The sequence below is a fragment of the Pteropus medius genome, unplaced genomic scaffold (assembly GCF_902729225.1).
Source record: "Pteropus medius unplaced genomic scaffold, Ma_sr-lr_union100, whole genome shotgun sequence".
In the NCBI taxonomy this organism is placed as follows: domain Eukaryota; kingdom Metazoa; phylum Chordata; class Mammalia; order Chiroptera; family Pteropodidae; genus Pteropus; species Pteropus medius.
The window spans coordinates 42,491,179-42,510,717 of NW_024354875.1; the positions used below are offsets into that span (position 1 = coordinate 42,491,179).

A 19,539-nucleotide genomic window follows, 5' to 3' on the forward strand; every position below is an offset into this window, starting at 1 on the left:
ATGAATAAAACCCATAATTTATTTTCTTGATTAGCACTAACATGTTTCTTACATACTTACTTGCTAAAAATTGACTGCATCATTTCAGAAAACTCAAGACATGTTATTAATGAAAAGATGGAAATTTATTCATTTAACAAACATTTAGTAAGCACTCACAGTGTGCCAGGCACTGTGCTTAACCCTAGGGAAATAGCTCTCCCTGGAAGGATTTCACAGCCTAGAGGAGGAGGCAGATTTGTAAATAAATAATTACAGTCTTGTGAGATATCACTGATGACATGCATATGCAAACAGTGTGCAGTCACAAACAAGGCATGAAGGAGAAAAAGAAAACTTAGCAGTGGAGCTGACACTTGAGCAAAAGCCTGAAACAAACATGGATTCCCTAGGAGAAGAAGGGAGCAAGACAACTGCAAATGGAGGGGGCAACACGCATGAAGGTGTGATCCAAAGTGGCATATTCTGGGGACAGCCAGCAGGTACATAATCCTGGGTTACACTTGAGAACTTGTGGGAATATAGTAAAGAGCTTTGCGTGTCCTGAAAATAAGGATTTTATCCTCTTGTTATGGAGAAAGTTGAAGGATTTTTTTTTTAAAGTAATTTGCATTTATTTTTGACTGTTGACTCTCATTCCATTATAGAGAATCAATTAGAATAAAGAGAGAGGGGGAGCTGAAAAATTTAGGATGCTCTTATAAATTAGTCCACAGGGGATTTGAGTCTAATAATATACAATATTCTAGTGATTCTAGTGATTCATACTTATGAAATTTAAACAAAAAAATAATCTCTCCCATCCAGCTATAAAATGTCATAACCTTTAATAAATATCAAGATTGTTTTTTTAAGTTATAATTTTATAAGCATTTACCCACAGACATTATGTATCACATCAAAATTTTATTTCTTCTTTCAAAAATAACCTTAAGTTTTCATTTTCCCCCGTACAACTGTCTGCTGTAACAGTAAGTGGAAATGGGATAATTCTAAAAAAACAGAATTATCCAAACCAGGATTAGAAACCATGGATTTACCTTAAGAATTAATTCCTGATTCCTTGTAGATTATAGCACCTCTATAATTGTATTAAGGTTACTTATCTCTTTCTCTCATATGAAATCTTTAAGAACCAAATCCCCTCTCTTTTTGAGTAGCAAAACTAGGTGATTTTCATTGATTAAAAGTAAACCTTTGATTCTATCACATTCCTAAAATGTCTTTGCAAATCTTTATGAGGAAAGCTAGCTTTTCCTAAATCTAACTATTCATCCACTGCATTTTCTCCATTTGGGAAAATTCAGATATCCTCACAAAAAAATTCAGATATCAGCATTTTGTGGCATGAACTAAATTTTATCATCACTACTGGACTTTGAGCTAATTAGACTCCCAAATTCCTTTATTCGGTCATAAATAGAATTATTTGTTTCACATCAGTAAAAGCACATCATGAATAAGGCTCTTGAATAATTTATGCTCTCCAGTTATTATTGAGAATTTTCTACATACAAGATGTTGTAAGTTATTTAAGCAAAACAAAGAATAAAACAAGCTTCTCCATCTGCCTATATCTCATAGAGAGTAAAAGAGGACCAAAATAATTAAACAAGGGAAAACTTTATAAATTAAGAAAATTTTGTGTCATAAAGGAGTTTCCAGCAAGGGGCTGCATTCACCTAAAAGATCAATAAAAGTTTCATGAATATAATAGAATTTGAAAAATGAATGAGCTTCCATTCCAAAGGAGTAAGGAGAGAGAATATATTCCAAGGAGGGGAAAGAATGTAACTTGGACCATTTGGGGGGAATAATACAAATATAAAGTTATTATAAAATTAAGAAATACACAGAACTAAAAAAAGATAGGGGCCAGTTTATGAAAGACCATTGTATTAATAAGTATTCCTTTGGTTGCTAGTGACAGAAAATCCAGAAAAGAGAATGAAATAAGTAAAAGTTGATAGGTAGGCTTGTTTTAAGTGTGGTTTATTTAATGGCTCAAATTTTGTCCCCAGAAACCTGCCTAGACTCTTCTTCTCCCAGACTGATATCCTTTCCAGGTTTGGAGTGCTAGGTGCTGGCAGCTTCAAACCTACATTAGAATACCCAGTCCAGAGGAAGAATCAATCTGATCTAAAACAAGCCTGGAGCTGAGTCCATTTGCTCTGGTTGATTGACTTGGGCTATTTGCCCATCCAAACTGTATCATATGTTCCACCTCTGAAGCCTGTAGTAAAATGTTTCCCACCACACAAATGGGCCAGAGTGGAGAAATCACCGTTCCTTAAAGCAAAGGGACAATTCTTCCTGCCACTAGATGAAGATATGGCTCTGGGTAGCAAAATATATTCTATGACTATATATAAAAAGCTAAAGTTTTTAGATGTTAGCAGGCACTAGGAAGTCAATAAAGTTTTTGAACTGGCCAATAACATGATCAATACTGGCCTTTGTGAAATTAATCTGACTGCAGTGTATCTGGTAGGTTGGAGTAGGAGACATATGGAGGTAATAAAACTAGCTTTGAGATTGGTAAGACGTTTAGGTAACCTTCAGTAGGATGATGGTGGTAAGAGTAGAATGGAAGAGCCAAAAACAAGAGACATTTTGTTTGCAAATGTTTCTCACCAAGACTAAGAAACTCTAGAAAGTACATTTAATATTAAAAGCAACATTGGATCACTGAAAGAAGATAGCCATAAAGAAAATAACTAATGTAAATTATTTTTAGTGTAATTTCTTAAACTGATTTAATAAGAGGCTCAATCTGAACCACCCAGCTTATTTGTTCATTTGGAAGAACATTGCTGCCATCTCCTAGTTACCAGAGTTTATGTACTTAAAGAAAACTTTAGTCATAATTATCCCTGACAGCCTGGGGTTTTCTGCATGAGCTTCTGAAACTCTCCAGATCTAATGCCCTGAACCAGCTACACTCATTTAATGTGTCAAAGAGGGCAAGTGAGCAAACTTTAACAACATGTTCCTCCCTCTGATTGAACAATAAAAACCAATTAGTCATTTTAATTTGAGTCTACAGTTATTTTGACTTTTGTTCTCCTACACCATCTTTGAGCAGCAGGGTTTGAATTGTACAGATTATAAAAGAATGGTTGAATCACCAGAAAACTATTATCCCTAATTTTTTTTAAGTCCACAGCTTACTGACATCATTATTACTCAGTGTTTTAAAAGATTTAATATATCCTCAATTTTCAATAACCATTTAATATGCAGAAGATTCAGTTACTAATAAAATTTAATTTGGTCAATACGAAATATATTCTGCTACCAGTCAACTCCTTAATTTTATTATAGTAATTAAAATTGCAAGCAGTATTAGCAAAATTCTTGCTGTAAGAAAGCTGGGTGTGCTATGATTTTATGTCAAGTCTTCTGGCCACTCAGAATACAGTTAGATTATCTCATAAATGGAGAGTGATATGCATTGTGCTTTTCACTTGATACTGATGTTGCTCATGTGCTATCATTGCAAAAGGCAAGATCTAGCTAGCTTTGCCACATATTTACATGACTAAATAAACCTTCTAGGCTACAGTGCAGCTCAGATTTGATGATGCATACAAATCCCTTGGGGATCGTGTTAAAATGCAGATTCTGATTCAGTAGGTCCAGACGGAATGGGGCCCGAGAGTCTGCATTTCTAACAAGCTCTCAGGAGATTCTGATGCTGCTGGCTGAAGACCACACTTTGAGTAACAAGAGTCTTTGAATTTAAAATGAGAAACACTTTCTGGACCTGGGATATGATATTAAATCATGCCTATTTTAGCTGAAAAACAACAACATGAAAGGAATAAGATATGGATTATCTTTATTTTCCTCAGAAACAATGCATGCATTAATAATATGAATTATTCTGAGTTTAGCTGGATAATCATGGCCCAGCCACTTATGAGTAAGACCGTTGCTGATGGCAGCATTACTGCCTGTGATATACCTGTGTGCAGGTTTGGTAAGAAAAGGTTCATTAGTAATTGTTCCTTCCATAGTGTATACGGAGACGTTCTTTTGCTTCATATAATAGATGTAATCATTTGGTTTGACACATTACATTTTCAAATTCATCTTCATCTTCAGAGTTATTTTTCCACCATTCAATTATTAATGTGAAAACTGGAAAATCTTGTGAAAGGTCAATATATATAAAGCATATAGATGTTAGGCAGAGATTTCCATTTTTATTCAAATATTTCTGGTATCAGAGAAGCAGGCATATGGCTGTTGCCACTTACCTCGGTTCCAAAAGAACCACGCTTTTTCCAAACTGCTTCATCTTTGGTTTGTTTATTTACCTTCTGCCCACTTACCTTAATGATTCTGGGATTTAGGGGGCAGAGATTACATAAAACGATGCTTTCTCACCATTATTGCAGTCATAAGATAAATTTATGCACATTTTTCTCCTTTCAAGATCTCTTAAAAACAACCTAATTTGCAAAAAAAAGCTTTCTACAAATATAATTATATTATGATTCAGCTTTTTTTATGTGTATCATAAAATTCTTAGGGTTCACCAAAATACAGTACACACCTGCTTTATCTTATCAATTTTATACTGGTATATCTACTTGGTGCAGTTTATATTGCACCAAAATGCCAGATTACTTGAGCTAAAATGCTAGATTTGAATGACAGTTTTTGGCCTAGCTAAATGGCATATATAAATTGTTAGATGGTTCTATGAATCAAAAGTATCTCGAGATACTGCCACTTGAGTTGGTAATCAGCCAAGTGTGTTTGATCACAAGCCTCGCTCATATTTATAGGCTTCGAAGGAAATATTTGTGCCATAGAGAGGGTTACCGTTCACAACTGAGAAGGAAATGTTTGACTAGAAGAGGTTAGATGTAAATTCTTGGGTAGAGGAAACGTGGAAAATGCGTAACCTCTGTAGTTTTTGTTTGTTTAAAAAAAGTCTAGACAGATTTATCTTTCTGGGATGGTAAAATGTACTCTTATCAGGTATCTGGACTGTGAGTTCCATGGAGATAGAGACCATATCTGCATTATTCATCAGTATATTTCAGCACTTGGTACAGCACTCACACATACTAAATTCTTAATAAATATGAATGAATGAATGAATGAACAAATGAACAAGTAGAAGGATGTTTTCACAGATGCACTTGTATTCTTGAGATTTTATGGAAGTACAAAGTAACTAAATGAGTTACTTAAATTTAACAAAAAGATATGAGTTCTATCTTCAGCTCTAGGTGGTTGCCTTGCTGGTCCAAATACTTTTATGGTTGATAGCTCCTTGAATCTGTCATTAAATAATAATAAGCATATAATGGATTATAAAACTTTTGCCCTACCATTACTTCACAGATGTCTAGCTCTTTCAAATCAAACACTAGAATTTCCCCTAAGGTTTTTAGACCAACATGGTAGCATTTATAATAAATAATTTTCCCCTCTTAAATTTATAGAGCTTGAGGTCTCAGGAAATCATCACTCATCTTTTCTGGACTGGAAAAAAGTCTGTTTACATATACATAGTGGTTTATAATTTAAGACTCCCTTTGCATGAATTCAGCCTTCAGCAGCCCTGTGCAGTAGGCTGGGAAGATATTTGCCTTACTTCAAAAGTGAGGAAATGGAGAATTAGTATACTTGCCCAAGAGAGTGATGAGGTAGTGAGAAGGAACTAGCACTTTTATCTGTCCTATTAAAAACAACAACAACAACAAAAAAAAAACATTTTACAGTTTACAGAGCTTATGAACATATTTCAAATTGCAGGATTAAAAAAATTGTTTATAATGATTTAGACATGAAAAAGCAGAAGTCTAGAGGGTAAGGAAAATTGTCCAATGTTAACTATGGGTGGAGTTGAATAAGGAATCTAGATATCCTGCCTACCGGTCTGTCATTTTGTCTTTGATTGGTTGGTTAGTTGATTGGTCAGTTATTTCAGGACCTCAGATGCATTGAATTGATTAATAAGTTCTTTGGTTCGTTTTACACTCTGTTTACTAGTCCATACATGACTTCATTTTACTTCGTTACATAGTAATTTTTATAGGCTAATACATGTCTGTGAATCACCACCCAGCATAATAGCTAAGATATTGACAATTAACCTTCATATAAAGTGCCTCCTCATCCCTTTCCCCGCCTCCCTCTCTCAGGGTCACCAACATTCTGAATAATGTATTCATTGTTCTACTGCTTTCCTTTTCATACAGTTGTATGTAAATATATATTTATATTCCAAGGGAGTTTTTGTTGAACTTTATGAAAAATATTTCTGCTATGTGCAATATTTGGGTGATTATATTATGCTGCATATAATTTGGGGAGCATGTCGTTGCGTGAAGTTCTTTTTACCATCAAAACTAGGTAATCAGTATACACACATACACCAGCTCATGTGTGTATATACATTTATAATGTAAAAACTACATCAAACTATCCAGTCTCTTCAACTTGAGACATATTTAAATGCACTCCACCTGTATATTATAAAGACTCATTTATTCAACAAATATTTATAGGATGCCTACTATGTGCTAAGAGGTACTCTACTGTGCTGTGCTATATCCGTGCAAAATGCACTCCTCTCCTTCCCCAAAGTATTCCTTATCTCATGGAAATAATATTGTATATGTAGACAGAGTCAGACAATATAAATAAATATGTAAAATATACAAGATATTAGATGGTAAGTGCTAAGGGAAAAATTATGGAAAGCATTTGGGGACTGAAGTTTGGGATTTAAAATAGTAGGGTGCTCAGTGATAAATTGGGGGCGGGGTGAGTGGGGAGAGCCCCTATTCACCGAATAACACGAAGGTAACTTGTGAGAGTTGAATCAGAAGTAAACTCTTCAGGAACGCCCAAGCTCAGCCTATTATGTCTGTAGGAAGACGGGCTCAGTCGATATTGCTGGCCCCCAAAGAGACAATGCATTTTCCTCCCTCTTTTCTTGCTGGGCTAAAATCGCCCTGGCAGCCGACTCCGCACCTGAACGCGTCGCGCCACCACCACCACCACTACCGGCGGGCACTTTGCCTCCGCGTGTGTGCATCCCCGAGCACACGCGCGGTGCTTTGTGCACCGCCCTCTGGCCCTTCCCAGGCCCACCGGGGGCGCGCGCGCGTGCCCGGCCCGCGGCCTCTCAGCAGGGACGCTGCCGGGAGGGCGGCGCGCGCCCCGCTCGGCAGCTGCGGCGGTGGCTGGTGTGGGAGCTCACGTCAGGGCTGGGAGGAGGAGGAGGTTCGCGGCGAAGAGAGTGAGAGAGACATGAGGCAGCCCGGCATGAAGCGAGAAAGAGTTCGGTGGAGAAGGAGTGAGTTTTAGAGACACCCGGCGAGCAGGACCTCCGCCTGCGAGAGAAGCGTGGCCGCCTGGGCTCCTCGCCTCCTCGGCGCGTTCTCCCGAGTCCGCTTTCAGCACCGCGAGCGGAGAACAGTTCCCGGCAGCCGGCCGCGCTGCCGAGGAGCCGCTGCCTGCGGGCTACCTGAAGCCTTGGACCCGGCTCAGGGGCACCCTGTGAGAACCCAGTGTGCACGCCGCCGTCTCCCCTCTGTAGGTGTGCAAGTTAATACAGGGAAAGCATCCAGTGACCTCAGGAAGCCTTGAAGAAGTCGAAGCAGAATGTACCAGGGACACATGCAGGTAAGACATTTCCATTGAACTGGAAAGAAATCTTAGGGGCTAAATTAAGAGCAAGGCGGTTCACCAAGTTACTGTGGTCAAGTGCTGCCTTCACATAATTCAACAAGTGAAGTGGTGCAACATAACCATGACATTTCTGTCGGGTGCTATTGGTAAAACTAGACGTGTTTCTGAGGCTGTAAGAAGGGAAAGAAAGACCACCTTGGAACTCCGATTGGGAAGTTTGTTTTCTGTGTATTCCCTGAGCCTGTTTCTTTAAACAAGATCAAGGAATCCAAGCAGAGGAAACCTGGAGCTTACCGTGTTTCCGCCGTAATCCTATTGATGCAACTGGGCATGTATGTCAACTGAAGGGCAAACAATAATAGGAAAGACAAAGCTTTTCCTTTACCATCTGCAAAGGTTCCTTGACAGTTAGAACACTTTGCACTTTTGTATTATTTTTTTTTAAGTGATATTTTTTTAAATGATTCGTGCTGTATTTTCCCCCCTTCAGATGATGGGACATTGTCACCTATTCCTATAGTCACAAAATGACTTAGGAGGATGAATTTCAAACATATGTCCAAGAGGCTCTACTGTTTACCAGGGAAAGGACTACCTTTGATTGTTAATGTTCATTTGAGCTGAGCTGCTGCTTCTCTCTGATGCACTTTACTCTCTTGGGGAAGATTACTTTAACCTTGACTCCAGTTCTCATTCACATGGTTGGTTCTTCTTTATAAAGGCAGGTGTGTGCTTTGGGAGTGGGGGAATAAAATACTAACTCAGCTTCCTAAAGTATGAACTGTGCTCTTATTGCTTTTCCTAAATGCTTTAGTCTTCAGTTTTGATGTTTGAGCTTCCTCTCCATTCCAAAGATGGTCAAATGCAGTCATTATATGTGGTGTCTTCACCCTACTGTGTAACATATGTGCATATGGAAGATGTGGTTTCTGTGTCTTTTAGAGTGATTGAAAATAGATAAATATGTTGTTGCATTCATAACTAAGTACTACCCAAATTTAATTTCCAAGTCTGTGGGGAAATTCTTTTGGACTATAATTTATTTTTGATATAAAATGGTATTGTATCATATTCCTAAGTTTTGTAAGAATTCTGAATCAGCACTCTCAGAATTCCAAAAGCATTTCCCCTATAACTGACATCATCCTGTTTTGAAAACTATTAATGAGATTATATCACAGTATGGGCAATAATTAGTGACCGAAGTATATTTCTAAATATATATAATAAATATGATCTGTATGTTTCTTATTAAAGCGACACTAACTGGAAAGTTTACTAACAAGCTTTTAAATAATGACTGGTGAAAAAATTGACAAAGGATTATTACTATAGTTTTATGTTTCATCTCCACTTAAGAATGATACCTATAATTTTATGTATTATCTATTTATTATCCCTAAACAATTTCTCTATAAGAGTAAAATAGAAAGGTTTCTTCAGAAAATTGTGCATTCACACAAAATTCATAATTGACTACTTGGACATATAACAAAAATTTTCCACCTCATTTCTTATTTGAAAATTCATTTTTGTGAATGAAGAACCAAAGCAACAATCTGGGAAATTCAGGAACCCCAAACAATTTTAACTCAATTTCTGAATCTTGGGGATATTATTGAAACTTGAATTATCTAGAACAATGTCTGAGGGTTTCACTTCACTTTTAGAGAATAGACAAAATGTAAGACTCTGCATATGCTCCAATCTTATTGGGGTTTTTTGGCTTATGCGCTGCTGTAACAATAAATATGATGGCTTGCAGTAAAACTCACAAATCTTTGCTCCCAGGCTTAACTTGAAAATGTTACTAAATAAAGACTACAATCAATACACTTGCCAAAATTTCAGAGCATAAGACTTTTTTTCCTATTTACTATTGACCATTATGTTAAACATAAAACTTCTAAGGCTTTACTAGTTTAGTAGCTATTAAATGATATGATCATCTTAGTGGGAATTCCCACCCCCAAAAAACTGCCCATTACAACCTGATTCATAATATAAATATTTGCATACATTTTAAAACCCCAATCTCTTCCCCAGAGAATAGTATTTAGCCTATAGACAAAATCTCCATCATGTTGGTATATTTAGATTTAAAAAAAGAATCTCTTGTTAACAAAAACAGAATTATTTTCCTGTGTGTACCTGACTCTAATCATGAAGTAGAAAAAACGTAGCGTAAATACTCCGAAGTGTTTGTTATTAAAAATATGAATACATACTTGGTAAAGTGGACCAGGGATGAATAGATTTACTAACATTTCTGCCAACTTTGTAGTTCATTTGAAACACTGATGTTTCTTGGCTAACACCTTAAAACAAGAGTGAAACAGAAAATATTTGCAATCATCCGCTGTGCTTTCTAATTCTTCTCTTTTCTGTATCCAGAGGTTTTTAAATAAAATGCTTTGTAAATAGTCTGGGATGGGGGTGGTGTTCACATGAAGCCTTAAAAAATAGTAGAATTTAAAACTCCTGTAATGCCTTTGTTTTTACAACTTAATGATTTCATAAATAAAGTTTATTAATTCTTATACATACGACCAATCCATCCAGCTTACTGTAGAAACTGAATTTATTTTAGAAGCCACAAACTAAAAACACCCTGCTAGTTCATTAGAAGATAAAAGTTGACATCTGTTACAGTTAGATAAACAGAGCGTAGCATAGTAGCATATATTTCTTGGTTTCATATTAAATGTCAAAGGTATATTTATTAGGAGCAGGGCCCCAGAGTTGTGCTGTTTTCTAACTACCTCACCAATTATTTCCAAGGGGAATTTATCACCCAGCAACTTAAGCACAGGTTTTTTTTGTTTGTTTTTCTTTTTACTGTTTTAGATTTACCTCTTTTTCCCCTTTGACCAAGGGGGCTGATAGTGATTAAATATACTTAGCATCAGTTCTGACCAAACTCTGTATTCCTAATAGATGATCTGTGGTCTTAATTCCTCCAATACCTCTGTATGCTCTGTACTGTGATCCTTACCTTGTATATGTACATTAGATAACACTGCCAATTAAAACAAAATAGTTATGTGGCTCAGCATATTTCCTTAACCAAACTTTTTTCTGCAATTATAGAGCAATATAATTTCAATTTTGAACTAAGATTTTTTTTATTGTTAAAGCAGCCACAGTAATGTTTTATGTTATTATAAAAAGTTATTTCAAAAGGCAATCAAACAAAAAATCTATTTGTAACAGATCTTTATTACAGGCATTCAAAAGAGACTTTTTTTTGACTATTCAAGCCAGCTGAAGAATCATTCCACACTCTCTGGCTTCACAAGATAAAAACTAAAGAAAATTCAAATGACAAAATTATAAGATTTTTAATAGCTCTAAAAGTAACATTTTATTTGTCTTCCCTCAAAGGGCTTTTGTGTTTGTCTGTATTTATGACTTTGCTTAAGCTTTTTTAAAAAGCTTCACAAAAGGGAACAGCTTGGGTAACATAAATTATGTTAATACATTAGATCTGGCCACTGGGATTCATTTGGGTTCACTACAAATGGGAACATAGAAACCAATGCAAAGTAAGATTATAGAACGTTGTTTTCAACATCTGTAACCGCAGTTTGTCATAACTGAGACCTGAGCAAAACTAAAATCGACAATATTTCTACTTCTCTAACAGATCCATTTTTCCCCTTCTGATGCCACCATTTTCTATCCTGTGTCATTTCTCCTTAACCTTTTGCCAACAAAGATATAATTGATACCAATACACCACACACACACACACACACACACCCCACAGTGGTATTTGCATTTTCAGAGGAGAATATTTAAATGTTAGTTTGGGGCAGGATGAAGGGGCTGTTTTAAGGAGGACGAAGCAATGCTGCCTTAAGGCTGGAGTTAGTTGTGTTATTTTGATCAGAAGTAGCTGCTTCTGTTCCCTCTTCCCCCAACTGAAATGGCACCTGCCTTCCTCCTCAAAGTATTCCTGTGAGTGATGATGAGCATTAATACAATGAATTTGTTGCTTGACATATTATTAACTAGAACTCTATTGAAAGAAATTCATGTATAGCGAAGCTGGTGTCAAAATTATGACAAGCTTTAGCAAGATTCTAAAGTGCTTTCTGATATATTTATAAGCAAATCATGCTTGGTATGAGTGTAATATTGAGCTTCTAACACTTAAAAATTATAATACTTATGATGTAATATTGCAGAATATTTGATTAACCTGAAAATTTTATTCCCTAGCTATACCAGCCAACAGTTCACATTATACACTTACCGTAAGAAATGCAATATGTTCTTCCTAGATTTTGTTTATAGTTTATAAACATTCTTCCTAAAAAACATGTGTTTGAAAAAAATTTTCAGCATATGAATGTTTTGACTATAAAACATTTTTAAAGTAAAGAATAAGAAAAGGTTAAAACAGAACGTGTTAATTTTAAAATCTTGACTCTCTAGTATTAGCACTGCCAGTCTAGGAAACATTAAGATGTGGCGCATCATGTAGTCAAAACATCTGGCGGGCTGTTGTTTTACACTTTTCATTGAGATCACATGTCTCCAGCACAGGCATAAGCTAGAGCTGTTTAAAGGTTTTATATTCTAGAATTAGCTTCTCGATATGGTTATAGAATACCTAGTGTGCATTTTCTGCACTAAATGTGAAGGTAAACCCCAGCCTAATGTTTCTTTATTAAAAGACTTAAGTCTGGTGTAAATGTTTCTGGTGTAAATGTTTTGAACATGATATAATTTTAAATACCCTGATAAAGAAAATGAGATTGTCAAGTCTCTGTAACATGTATCATCCTCTCATAATTCAGAATTTATAAAAGAGAAAAATCACCTTGAACTGTAGCATATAACTCCTGATTCAGAGACTAGAGAGCTATGAATTGGGGGTTACATTTCTTTCAAGTGACTCCTTCCTTCATGTCCACCTCACCAAATTCCACCCCTCCTCACTTGTGCCATCTTTTTTACTAGGAATACCAAATAAAAAACTTCTTTCCTCAGTCTTTAAGAAAGATTTTTTTGTCTTATATATTATTATATCGTGCAGAACATAAACAGGAAGATAGTTAATACCTTATTGATTAAATGCCAAGACCATTGCTGATTGTTCCAAGCTTAGAGCATAATACACGCACTGCCACTGTTGCCTTATAATGTCACTTTTACCGATCCTTATTAGTACAATATACTACTTCTGTTAAAACACAATTATATACATGATCATTATTATTCCCCATGTGAGATTTTACTAAATTGATCATCCTCATGTATTATTTTTAGACAATTACCGTTAGAAATTTCACAGGTGAAAAATAATGATCTCATTTTAGATAGAAAGAGGCTGCTCATCTACCACTTCATTCAAGGGAGACCCACAGAACCCTATCAGCAGCTCTGAAATGGGGCAAACCTGAATCAAGTGGGAGAGTTTGCATTGCAGGTACATACACAACTCCCCAAAGTTCCTGCTCATGCACAGAGACTTCTGAAAAACCAGACAAACCTTGCAAGTGAGACTTGATGTAGCAAAAACTTTTTTTCCCCAAACAGAATGCCATATGGTGATCTATGAATCATGGAGATTCCAAGGGAGAACTGGTGCTGCTGTGATGCCAGAAACCTACCTAGAGAACTACAAAACTCCCACCCCCACACCTCTTGAAAATTATTTAGTTTTTTAAAGCAACTGTTATGGTAGAGGACAAAATCATTTCTTATGAGTAATGATTGAAGTAACTGGGAACGTTTGGCCTGGAAAGCAAAGACTCAAGGGCACCATGATGACGCTATATAAATATTTGAAGGGTTATGATGTAGGAAGGGAATAGAATTGTTCTGTGTACTTTTGAGGGTTAAAACTGATTTTATATCAGTGTGAGGTAAAAAGTTTCTCCAAGACAATGACAGTAAGAAGACTCTGGATACAGCACCCAGTTCCCACTATGCTGAGATGCCCACTAGGAGGTGGAAGAGGCCAAAAGTGAAGGTGGGGAGCTTATAGGTGAACAGAGCACAGTGTTCCTGCTCACACACAGGCCTCTGTTCCAAAACCATTATGCCTTGTGGAAGAAATCCAGTGAAAAGCATCATGAAATGGCATGTGGGCTTGTGTGTGCATGTCTATGTGTTCCACCAAAAATGGTTATAGTCAACGGAAGTAAGGACCCTAAATAAGCAAAATCCAACATGTCCTGGGGGAGATATTCTCTAGTTACCTGAAAGTGTATCAGACAAAGTCATGACAGTACCATCATGCAAAGTGAGCAAAAATAGTAAAAGGTCAGAAAATATGGAATTTCTTTAAGGAAACAAGAAAGAAGAAAACATTTAAACATCATGAGAAGATGAGACATCATGAGAAGATGCTAGAGCTGCAAAGCATCTTTTTACCACCGTTCACATGGAAGTTAACTATAACATGTTTATTATACTTAATTCTTCGATCATGTGGGATGTGCCATCTGATTGAGCAGGTGGTTATGTGCACATGAAACACCTGTGAACTTGTTGGAAATGCACAATCTCAGGTCCCGTTCCAGACTTACTAAATCAGAAACTAAACTTTTTAAGATACCCGGGGATTTACAGGCACATTAACATTTGAAAAGCACTGGTCTGAAAATGTTTACACTGAGAATTCAGTAAAAGGCCTGATTCTTGGGTAACTTTCTGACATCACAGAGGCACGATGAGGCTCCTGGCAAAGGAGACGACAAGAACAACTATCACAACTATGTTTGATAAAGTTTCTTCCTTATATTGACACCATAATCTCTACCCAATTGGTTGTAGTTTTTCCCTCTGGAGAAAGGACAACAAACCTATTTATTATGTGCCCCCTGAATAAAACAAACTTTCAAATATTTAGAGAATTATCATGTCCTCATTCCATTATATCTTTTCTTCTCTAAGGTAATCAGCCCAGTTCACTCAACCATTGCTTATAATGACATTTCTGATGTTTTCATGACACCATAAAAGTATGGCCGTCTGAACAAGACACATTACTCAAGGTGTAACCTGACCAATGTCCAGCACTTTGAGGTTATGATCTCTTGGGACAGACATCTACTCAGACAGCTGAAAACAGCGATAGCATCTTTAGACTAAACTGTTCTTTAAATTGTTCTGATGTTTCTACTCTCTGAATAACTTGAGAGTTATCGCATAGCTGCTGGGTCTTTATACCAGAATAATTTTGGATCCAAATGTACCCATTAGAATAGTCTAGGCTAACACTTCCTTATGTCCCTAACAATTGCACTAGTGTTCAGTTTCGAGGTCTTAGAATCCTGGGTTTGAAGAACTCTTAAAAACGTTTTGTTCAACTATCTCATTTCACAGACGAGAAAATTGAGGTCCAGAAGCGTTAGAGACTTGATCAAAAAGTTCCATATAGCTTAGTTGGAAGACTTAGTATGAGAATGAAAGCTGCCTTATGCCAATGTGCTATATACATTACATTATTATTCTTTATTTTGATGTTTATTACAATAAAAAATCTAAGTGAAACATAAACATTGTAATAAATCACCAGATGTTTCCAAATAGCCAAGTGTTTGACATTCCGTCATAAATTGATATTTTCCTGCTTTTCAGTTTTAGTATTACTATTTGATATTTTATATATCCAGTTTTTGGTAGTCATATAGCTAAGAGTAGAGGAAAGTCTAGTCTGTAAGTGTGTTTTAAAAGTTAAATAAGGTGCCATGAAAAGTTATATCACTTCTTTTCCTAATGGTGTTCCCTACTGTCTTTCCTTGGACTGACGGATTGACCATTTGAGTGAACTGGTTTAATGGGTTCTTGAAACCAGCTGCCTAAATATACAAGTGAATCCACCAGGTGTTCTTAGCTGTACACAACAGAAACCACCTCTGGCTCATTTAAGCAGAAAGAGGATTTATTAAAAGTACATTTAGTCAATTAAAAAGCATAGGAGGAATGATAGAGATTTAAAAAATCAGCATTTTGAAATCATGGTAAAAATTGATTCAAGCGAGAATGATCAGTCAATGCTAAATCTGAGGAATGGGGCAGTTTGAGGAGAAATAAGGTATTTATATAACATCAAAATATCACCCATGTAAGTTACAAAAGAAAAAATAGTAACCTTTCAATGGAGAAATTGGACAACACCCTAACTAAATAATCAAAATCAACATTATCAGTAAGGTGATCATCTAGATGTCCATCTCTGCATGAGATGCCCTGAGAAGGACATGGCATCACTCATGTAATATTACTGCTGAAAATGCACAACTTGAATCGAATCATGAGAAAACCTCAGAGAAACCAAAATGAGGGATAGTCTATAAAATAAACAGATTGTTTTTCAAAAATATGAATGTTATGAAAACCAAGGAAGAACTGAGATGTTTACAAATTAAAAGACTAAAGAGACATGAAAGCTAAATGCAATATATTATCATGGACTGGATCTTGGAGTGGGAAAGAAAATTGTTATAAAGTGCACTATTGGTACAATTGAAAGTTGACTATGGACTGGAGATTAAATTAGCATTAGTGTTACATTTGATAACTGAATTTGACAACTAGCTGTGGCAAAAGAAAAGAATATTCTTGATCATTGGAAATACATGTTGCAGTATGAAAAGATAAAGGGGCCTAGTGTATGTAACCTACTCTCAAGTGATTTAGGATAATGAAAATAACGATATAATTACATATATACGGGGTGGAGGACGAGGAGAGAGAAGAGAGAGAGAGAGAGGAAGCAAATATAGCAAAATGTTAAAAATTGGCAACTAAGGAGAAAGGGTATTATGAAATTTTTTTTTAATTTAAAGTACGATGGGGTTTTCACAGAGTACTAGAACTAGGCTCGAGATGGAGGAACCAGGCAATAGGCAGAGGCACAGCCCCAGTCAGACTTCAAACCAGACTAGTACAGACACCACTGCTGCTTTCACAGAACAAGGAACATCAGAGCTTGCAACCCTGAACCAACCTCCTCATCAGGCACTGATTCAGCCGCTGGGCACTGAATCAGCCGCTCGCCACTGCCGCTGTTGCCCACAGAAACCCCATGTTGGAGCTTCAGCTGCTGCTCCCCACTGCCAGGATGAACTCTCTGTTATGACTGCTCCTATGTGCCCCCAAATCCAATTCAAAATGGGGGCAGGTGCCCTATCTGCAAGATAGTCTGAGAAAGTTCACATCTGCTTACCACCAAGACTCCAAAAGTGGGCAGTTTTCCAGCTATAAAGCTAGATTTCAGAAAGTTAAAAAAAAAAGAAGCCAATGTCCACTATAACATGTTATGGATATTGCTTGAAAGTAAAATAGACATCTCTCTATCTTGACTAAAGCCCAGTCTGCCTCGAGGGATAAGAGTTAAAAGAAAATAAGTTTCTTTAAGCCCTGTGCTTATTTGTTACTACCTGCCATTACATGCAGGCCTGTAGGAGAACATTGTGAAGCTAGATTACATTGGTTTATTAAATCATGCAGCAAACAAGAGCAAAACGATCCCTCCATCATTCATCAGTGCCCATCAACTGCTCACTCCTGTTCTCTTTGAGAAATTAGAAAGAGCCATGTGAAGAATTTAGTAATTAATCAGGGAATTAAAATACATATCATGAACCTTAGTGGTAAGAACTTGTTTTCCCTCCATGTGCAGGAATTTAATGTAGAAAACTAGGCATAGTAGTGTTTCATATTCATCTAAAGGATGATTATAATCAAGAAGCCCCTTGCATTTGAGTCATTAATATTGAAATGCAGTCCATTATATAAATATTTAGAAATATTAATGCAGGACAAAAAGGAGTGTTCTTAAGCTTGCAGCAAGATTAAATGAAAATAGAATTTTAGAGATATATGTCTTTAGAGTGTCACATAGAATAACTATGTCATTTCACATATGAGGAAACTGAGGGCTAGGTCTTGATGGAATTAATTCTGTAATTAATTACCTCTCTTCCAAGTGAAAAAACGAAAAAGTATTCCGAAAGGCTTTCAATGGCATGCATGATACATCGCTTAATAATCCCTCACATTTGAAGAGGCTACAAAAACACACTGGTTAAGAGCTTGCGCTCCAGGATCAGATAACCCCGAGTTCAAATCTTGGCTTGACCACATAGTATCTGTGTAATCTTGCTCTGATAACGTCTCCTCTGTAAACCTCACTTTCCTCATCTGTGACATGGAGATAATAAATGTCACCGTATGTTGTAATGACTTTGTAAGAATACCTCCTATGTTTTTATAGAGCTGGCAAACTGTCTCATAAACATTGTGTATGGAGGAAGGAGTTTAGCCACAGCAGTTACTTTTATATGCGGTTGTTTATAATGGTGGCAGATGCCTGATTTTCTTCTCCTCTCACAGTTCTGGATTTTCTTTTTTCTGAATTTTCAGTTTTATCCCCAAACTCTTACTTTTCACATACTGAATATTTACTTATCCTTTAATATTCCACTTAAGTGTTATTTCCTCAGTGCTATTTACTCTGCGCCCCCACCAGCACCGTCCCACCCTGCCCCACACTCAATGCAGAATTAGGGTGGGACGGTGCTGGTGGGGGCGCAGAGTAAATAGCACTCAATTCCTAAATACTTCCTTAGCACCTTATATGCATCGCTAATACCATAATTAACATAGAGCTTTGATTATTTATTTTTATAATTCTCCCCAACTACTTGTAAGCCCGTCTGTGGCAGTGACTATATTCAATATATCTTTATATCCCTGGGCACTACTAGTTCTAGGTACATACTATTAATGCGGTATTTATTTGTGGAATGAATGAATAGATGAAAGAATAAAAGAATGAATGGACGAAATGCTCAGAAGAGTCCCTTATTCTTAAAAAGGACTCCTAAGTGCAGTTGGGATGATCTTCCTGATTCTAAGACACACAAAGCCCCAAAATCTAGTCTATTCCTATGAGTTTCAGGAGCGAATGCATGTCAAGTGAAGTTTCCACACTCTTGAAAGGGAATCAATTATAGGGAAACCTTACAAACCTTATAATTAGATTGCTACTGTAATTAACCAACACTCTGCTGTCAAAGCAGTCTACGTAGTTTAATGGGTTCAACCTCTTTAAAGCCTGAGGACAGTCTGGGGCTTCAGATTTAAAAATATAATAGATTCTCCTAATGGTTTCTAATATCTCTAACTGGCCAAGGTCATTTGGAATTAGAATCCATGCCTCTGAGGTCCTGTTCACTTCCTCACCATCTCAGCTAGTTGTCAAGAGTGATTTTGATTATAGCACTAACACACACCCTAGGAAGCTATCATTTGCTTACATCCAGTTGTAAGGGTTGCTTACACCTCTAGCCCTGACCTCCATAGTTACACACACACACACACACACACACACACACACACACACACACACTACAAGGATCCAAGGAAGGAACTGCACTGAAAATGGTCATCCAGGGGATGTGTCTATTTTGCGAGCCTCTCTGAATATGCAGATCTTCTTAGTATGTCTCCCATAGTTACTCTGATATGGGAGCCTGAGATACAGAGGAGTAATTCTTCCCATTCAGATACAGAGTAAAAAGATTCCAAAATCACATGTCAAAGCTCTCTGTAATAAGAGAGAGGAAGTGACTATACCAGTGATATGTGCCATCTCTGGGCAAACAGTAAAAAGGGACTCTCTCTGGGTGGGTCGAACACATAGACTCTCCTTTTCTCTGGATGACACAATCACACACCCAGGCACACAATTTGGCAAGTGGAGTTAGAGGGTTGGATTTCAGATATGACTTGGGCCTCTTCATCCAGACATCCTTGCACAACTAATATGCACAACCATCTGTATGGCTTTGAAGGGAGTCTCCTCTACCAACAATCTGTGTGTGCGTGTGTGTGTGCGCACGTGTGTGTGTGTGT

At 36.9% G+C, this 19,539-nt stretch overlaps 1 protein-coding gene across 2 annotated transcripts in view; it reads left to right on the plus strand.

Moving 5' to 3' along the window:
- The first annotated feature begins 7,177 nt into the window (after nt 1-7,177).
- The window catches only part of PEX5L (peroxisomal biogenesis factor 5 like), a 203,225-nt gene continuing 190,863 nt past the window's right edge, over nt 7,178-19,539 (plus strand). Inside the window, exon 1 of one of the 2 annotated variants that reach the window (XM_039855381.1) lies at nt 7,178-7,653. In XM_039855381.1, coding sequence (XP_039711315.1) covers nt 7,633-7,653 — 21 coding nt within the window. In that variant the 5' untranslated portion in view covers nt 7,178-7,632. The remainder of the gene's footprint in view (nt 7,654-19,539) is intronic. The other variant, XM_039855382.1, reaches the window with a different exon arrangement.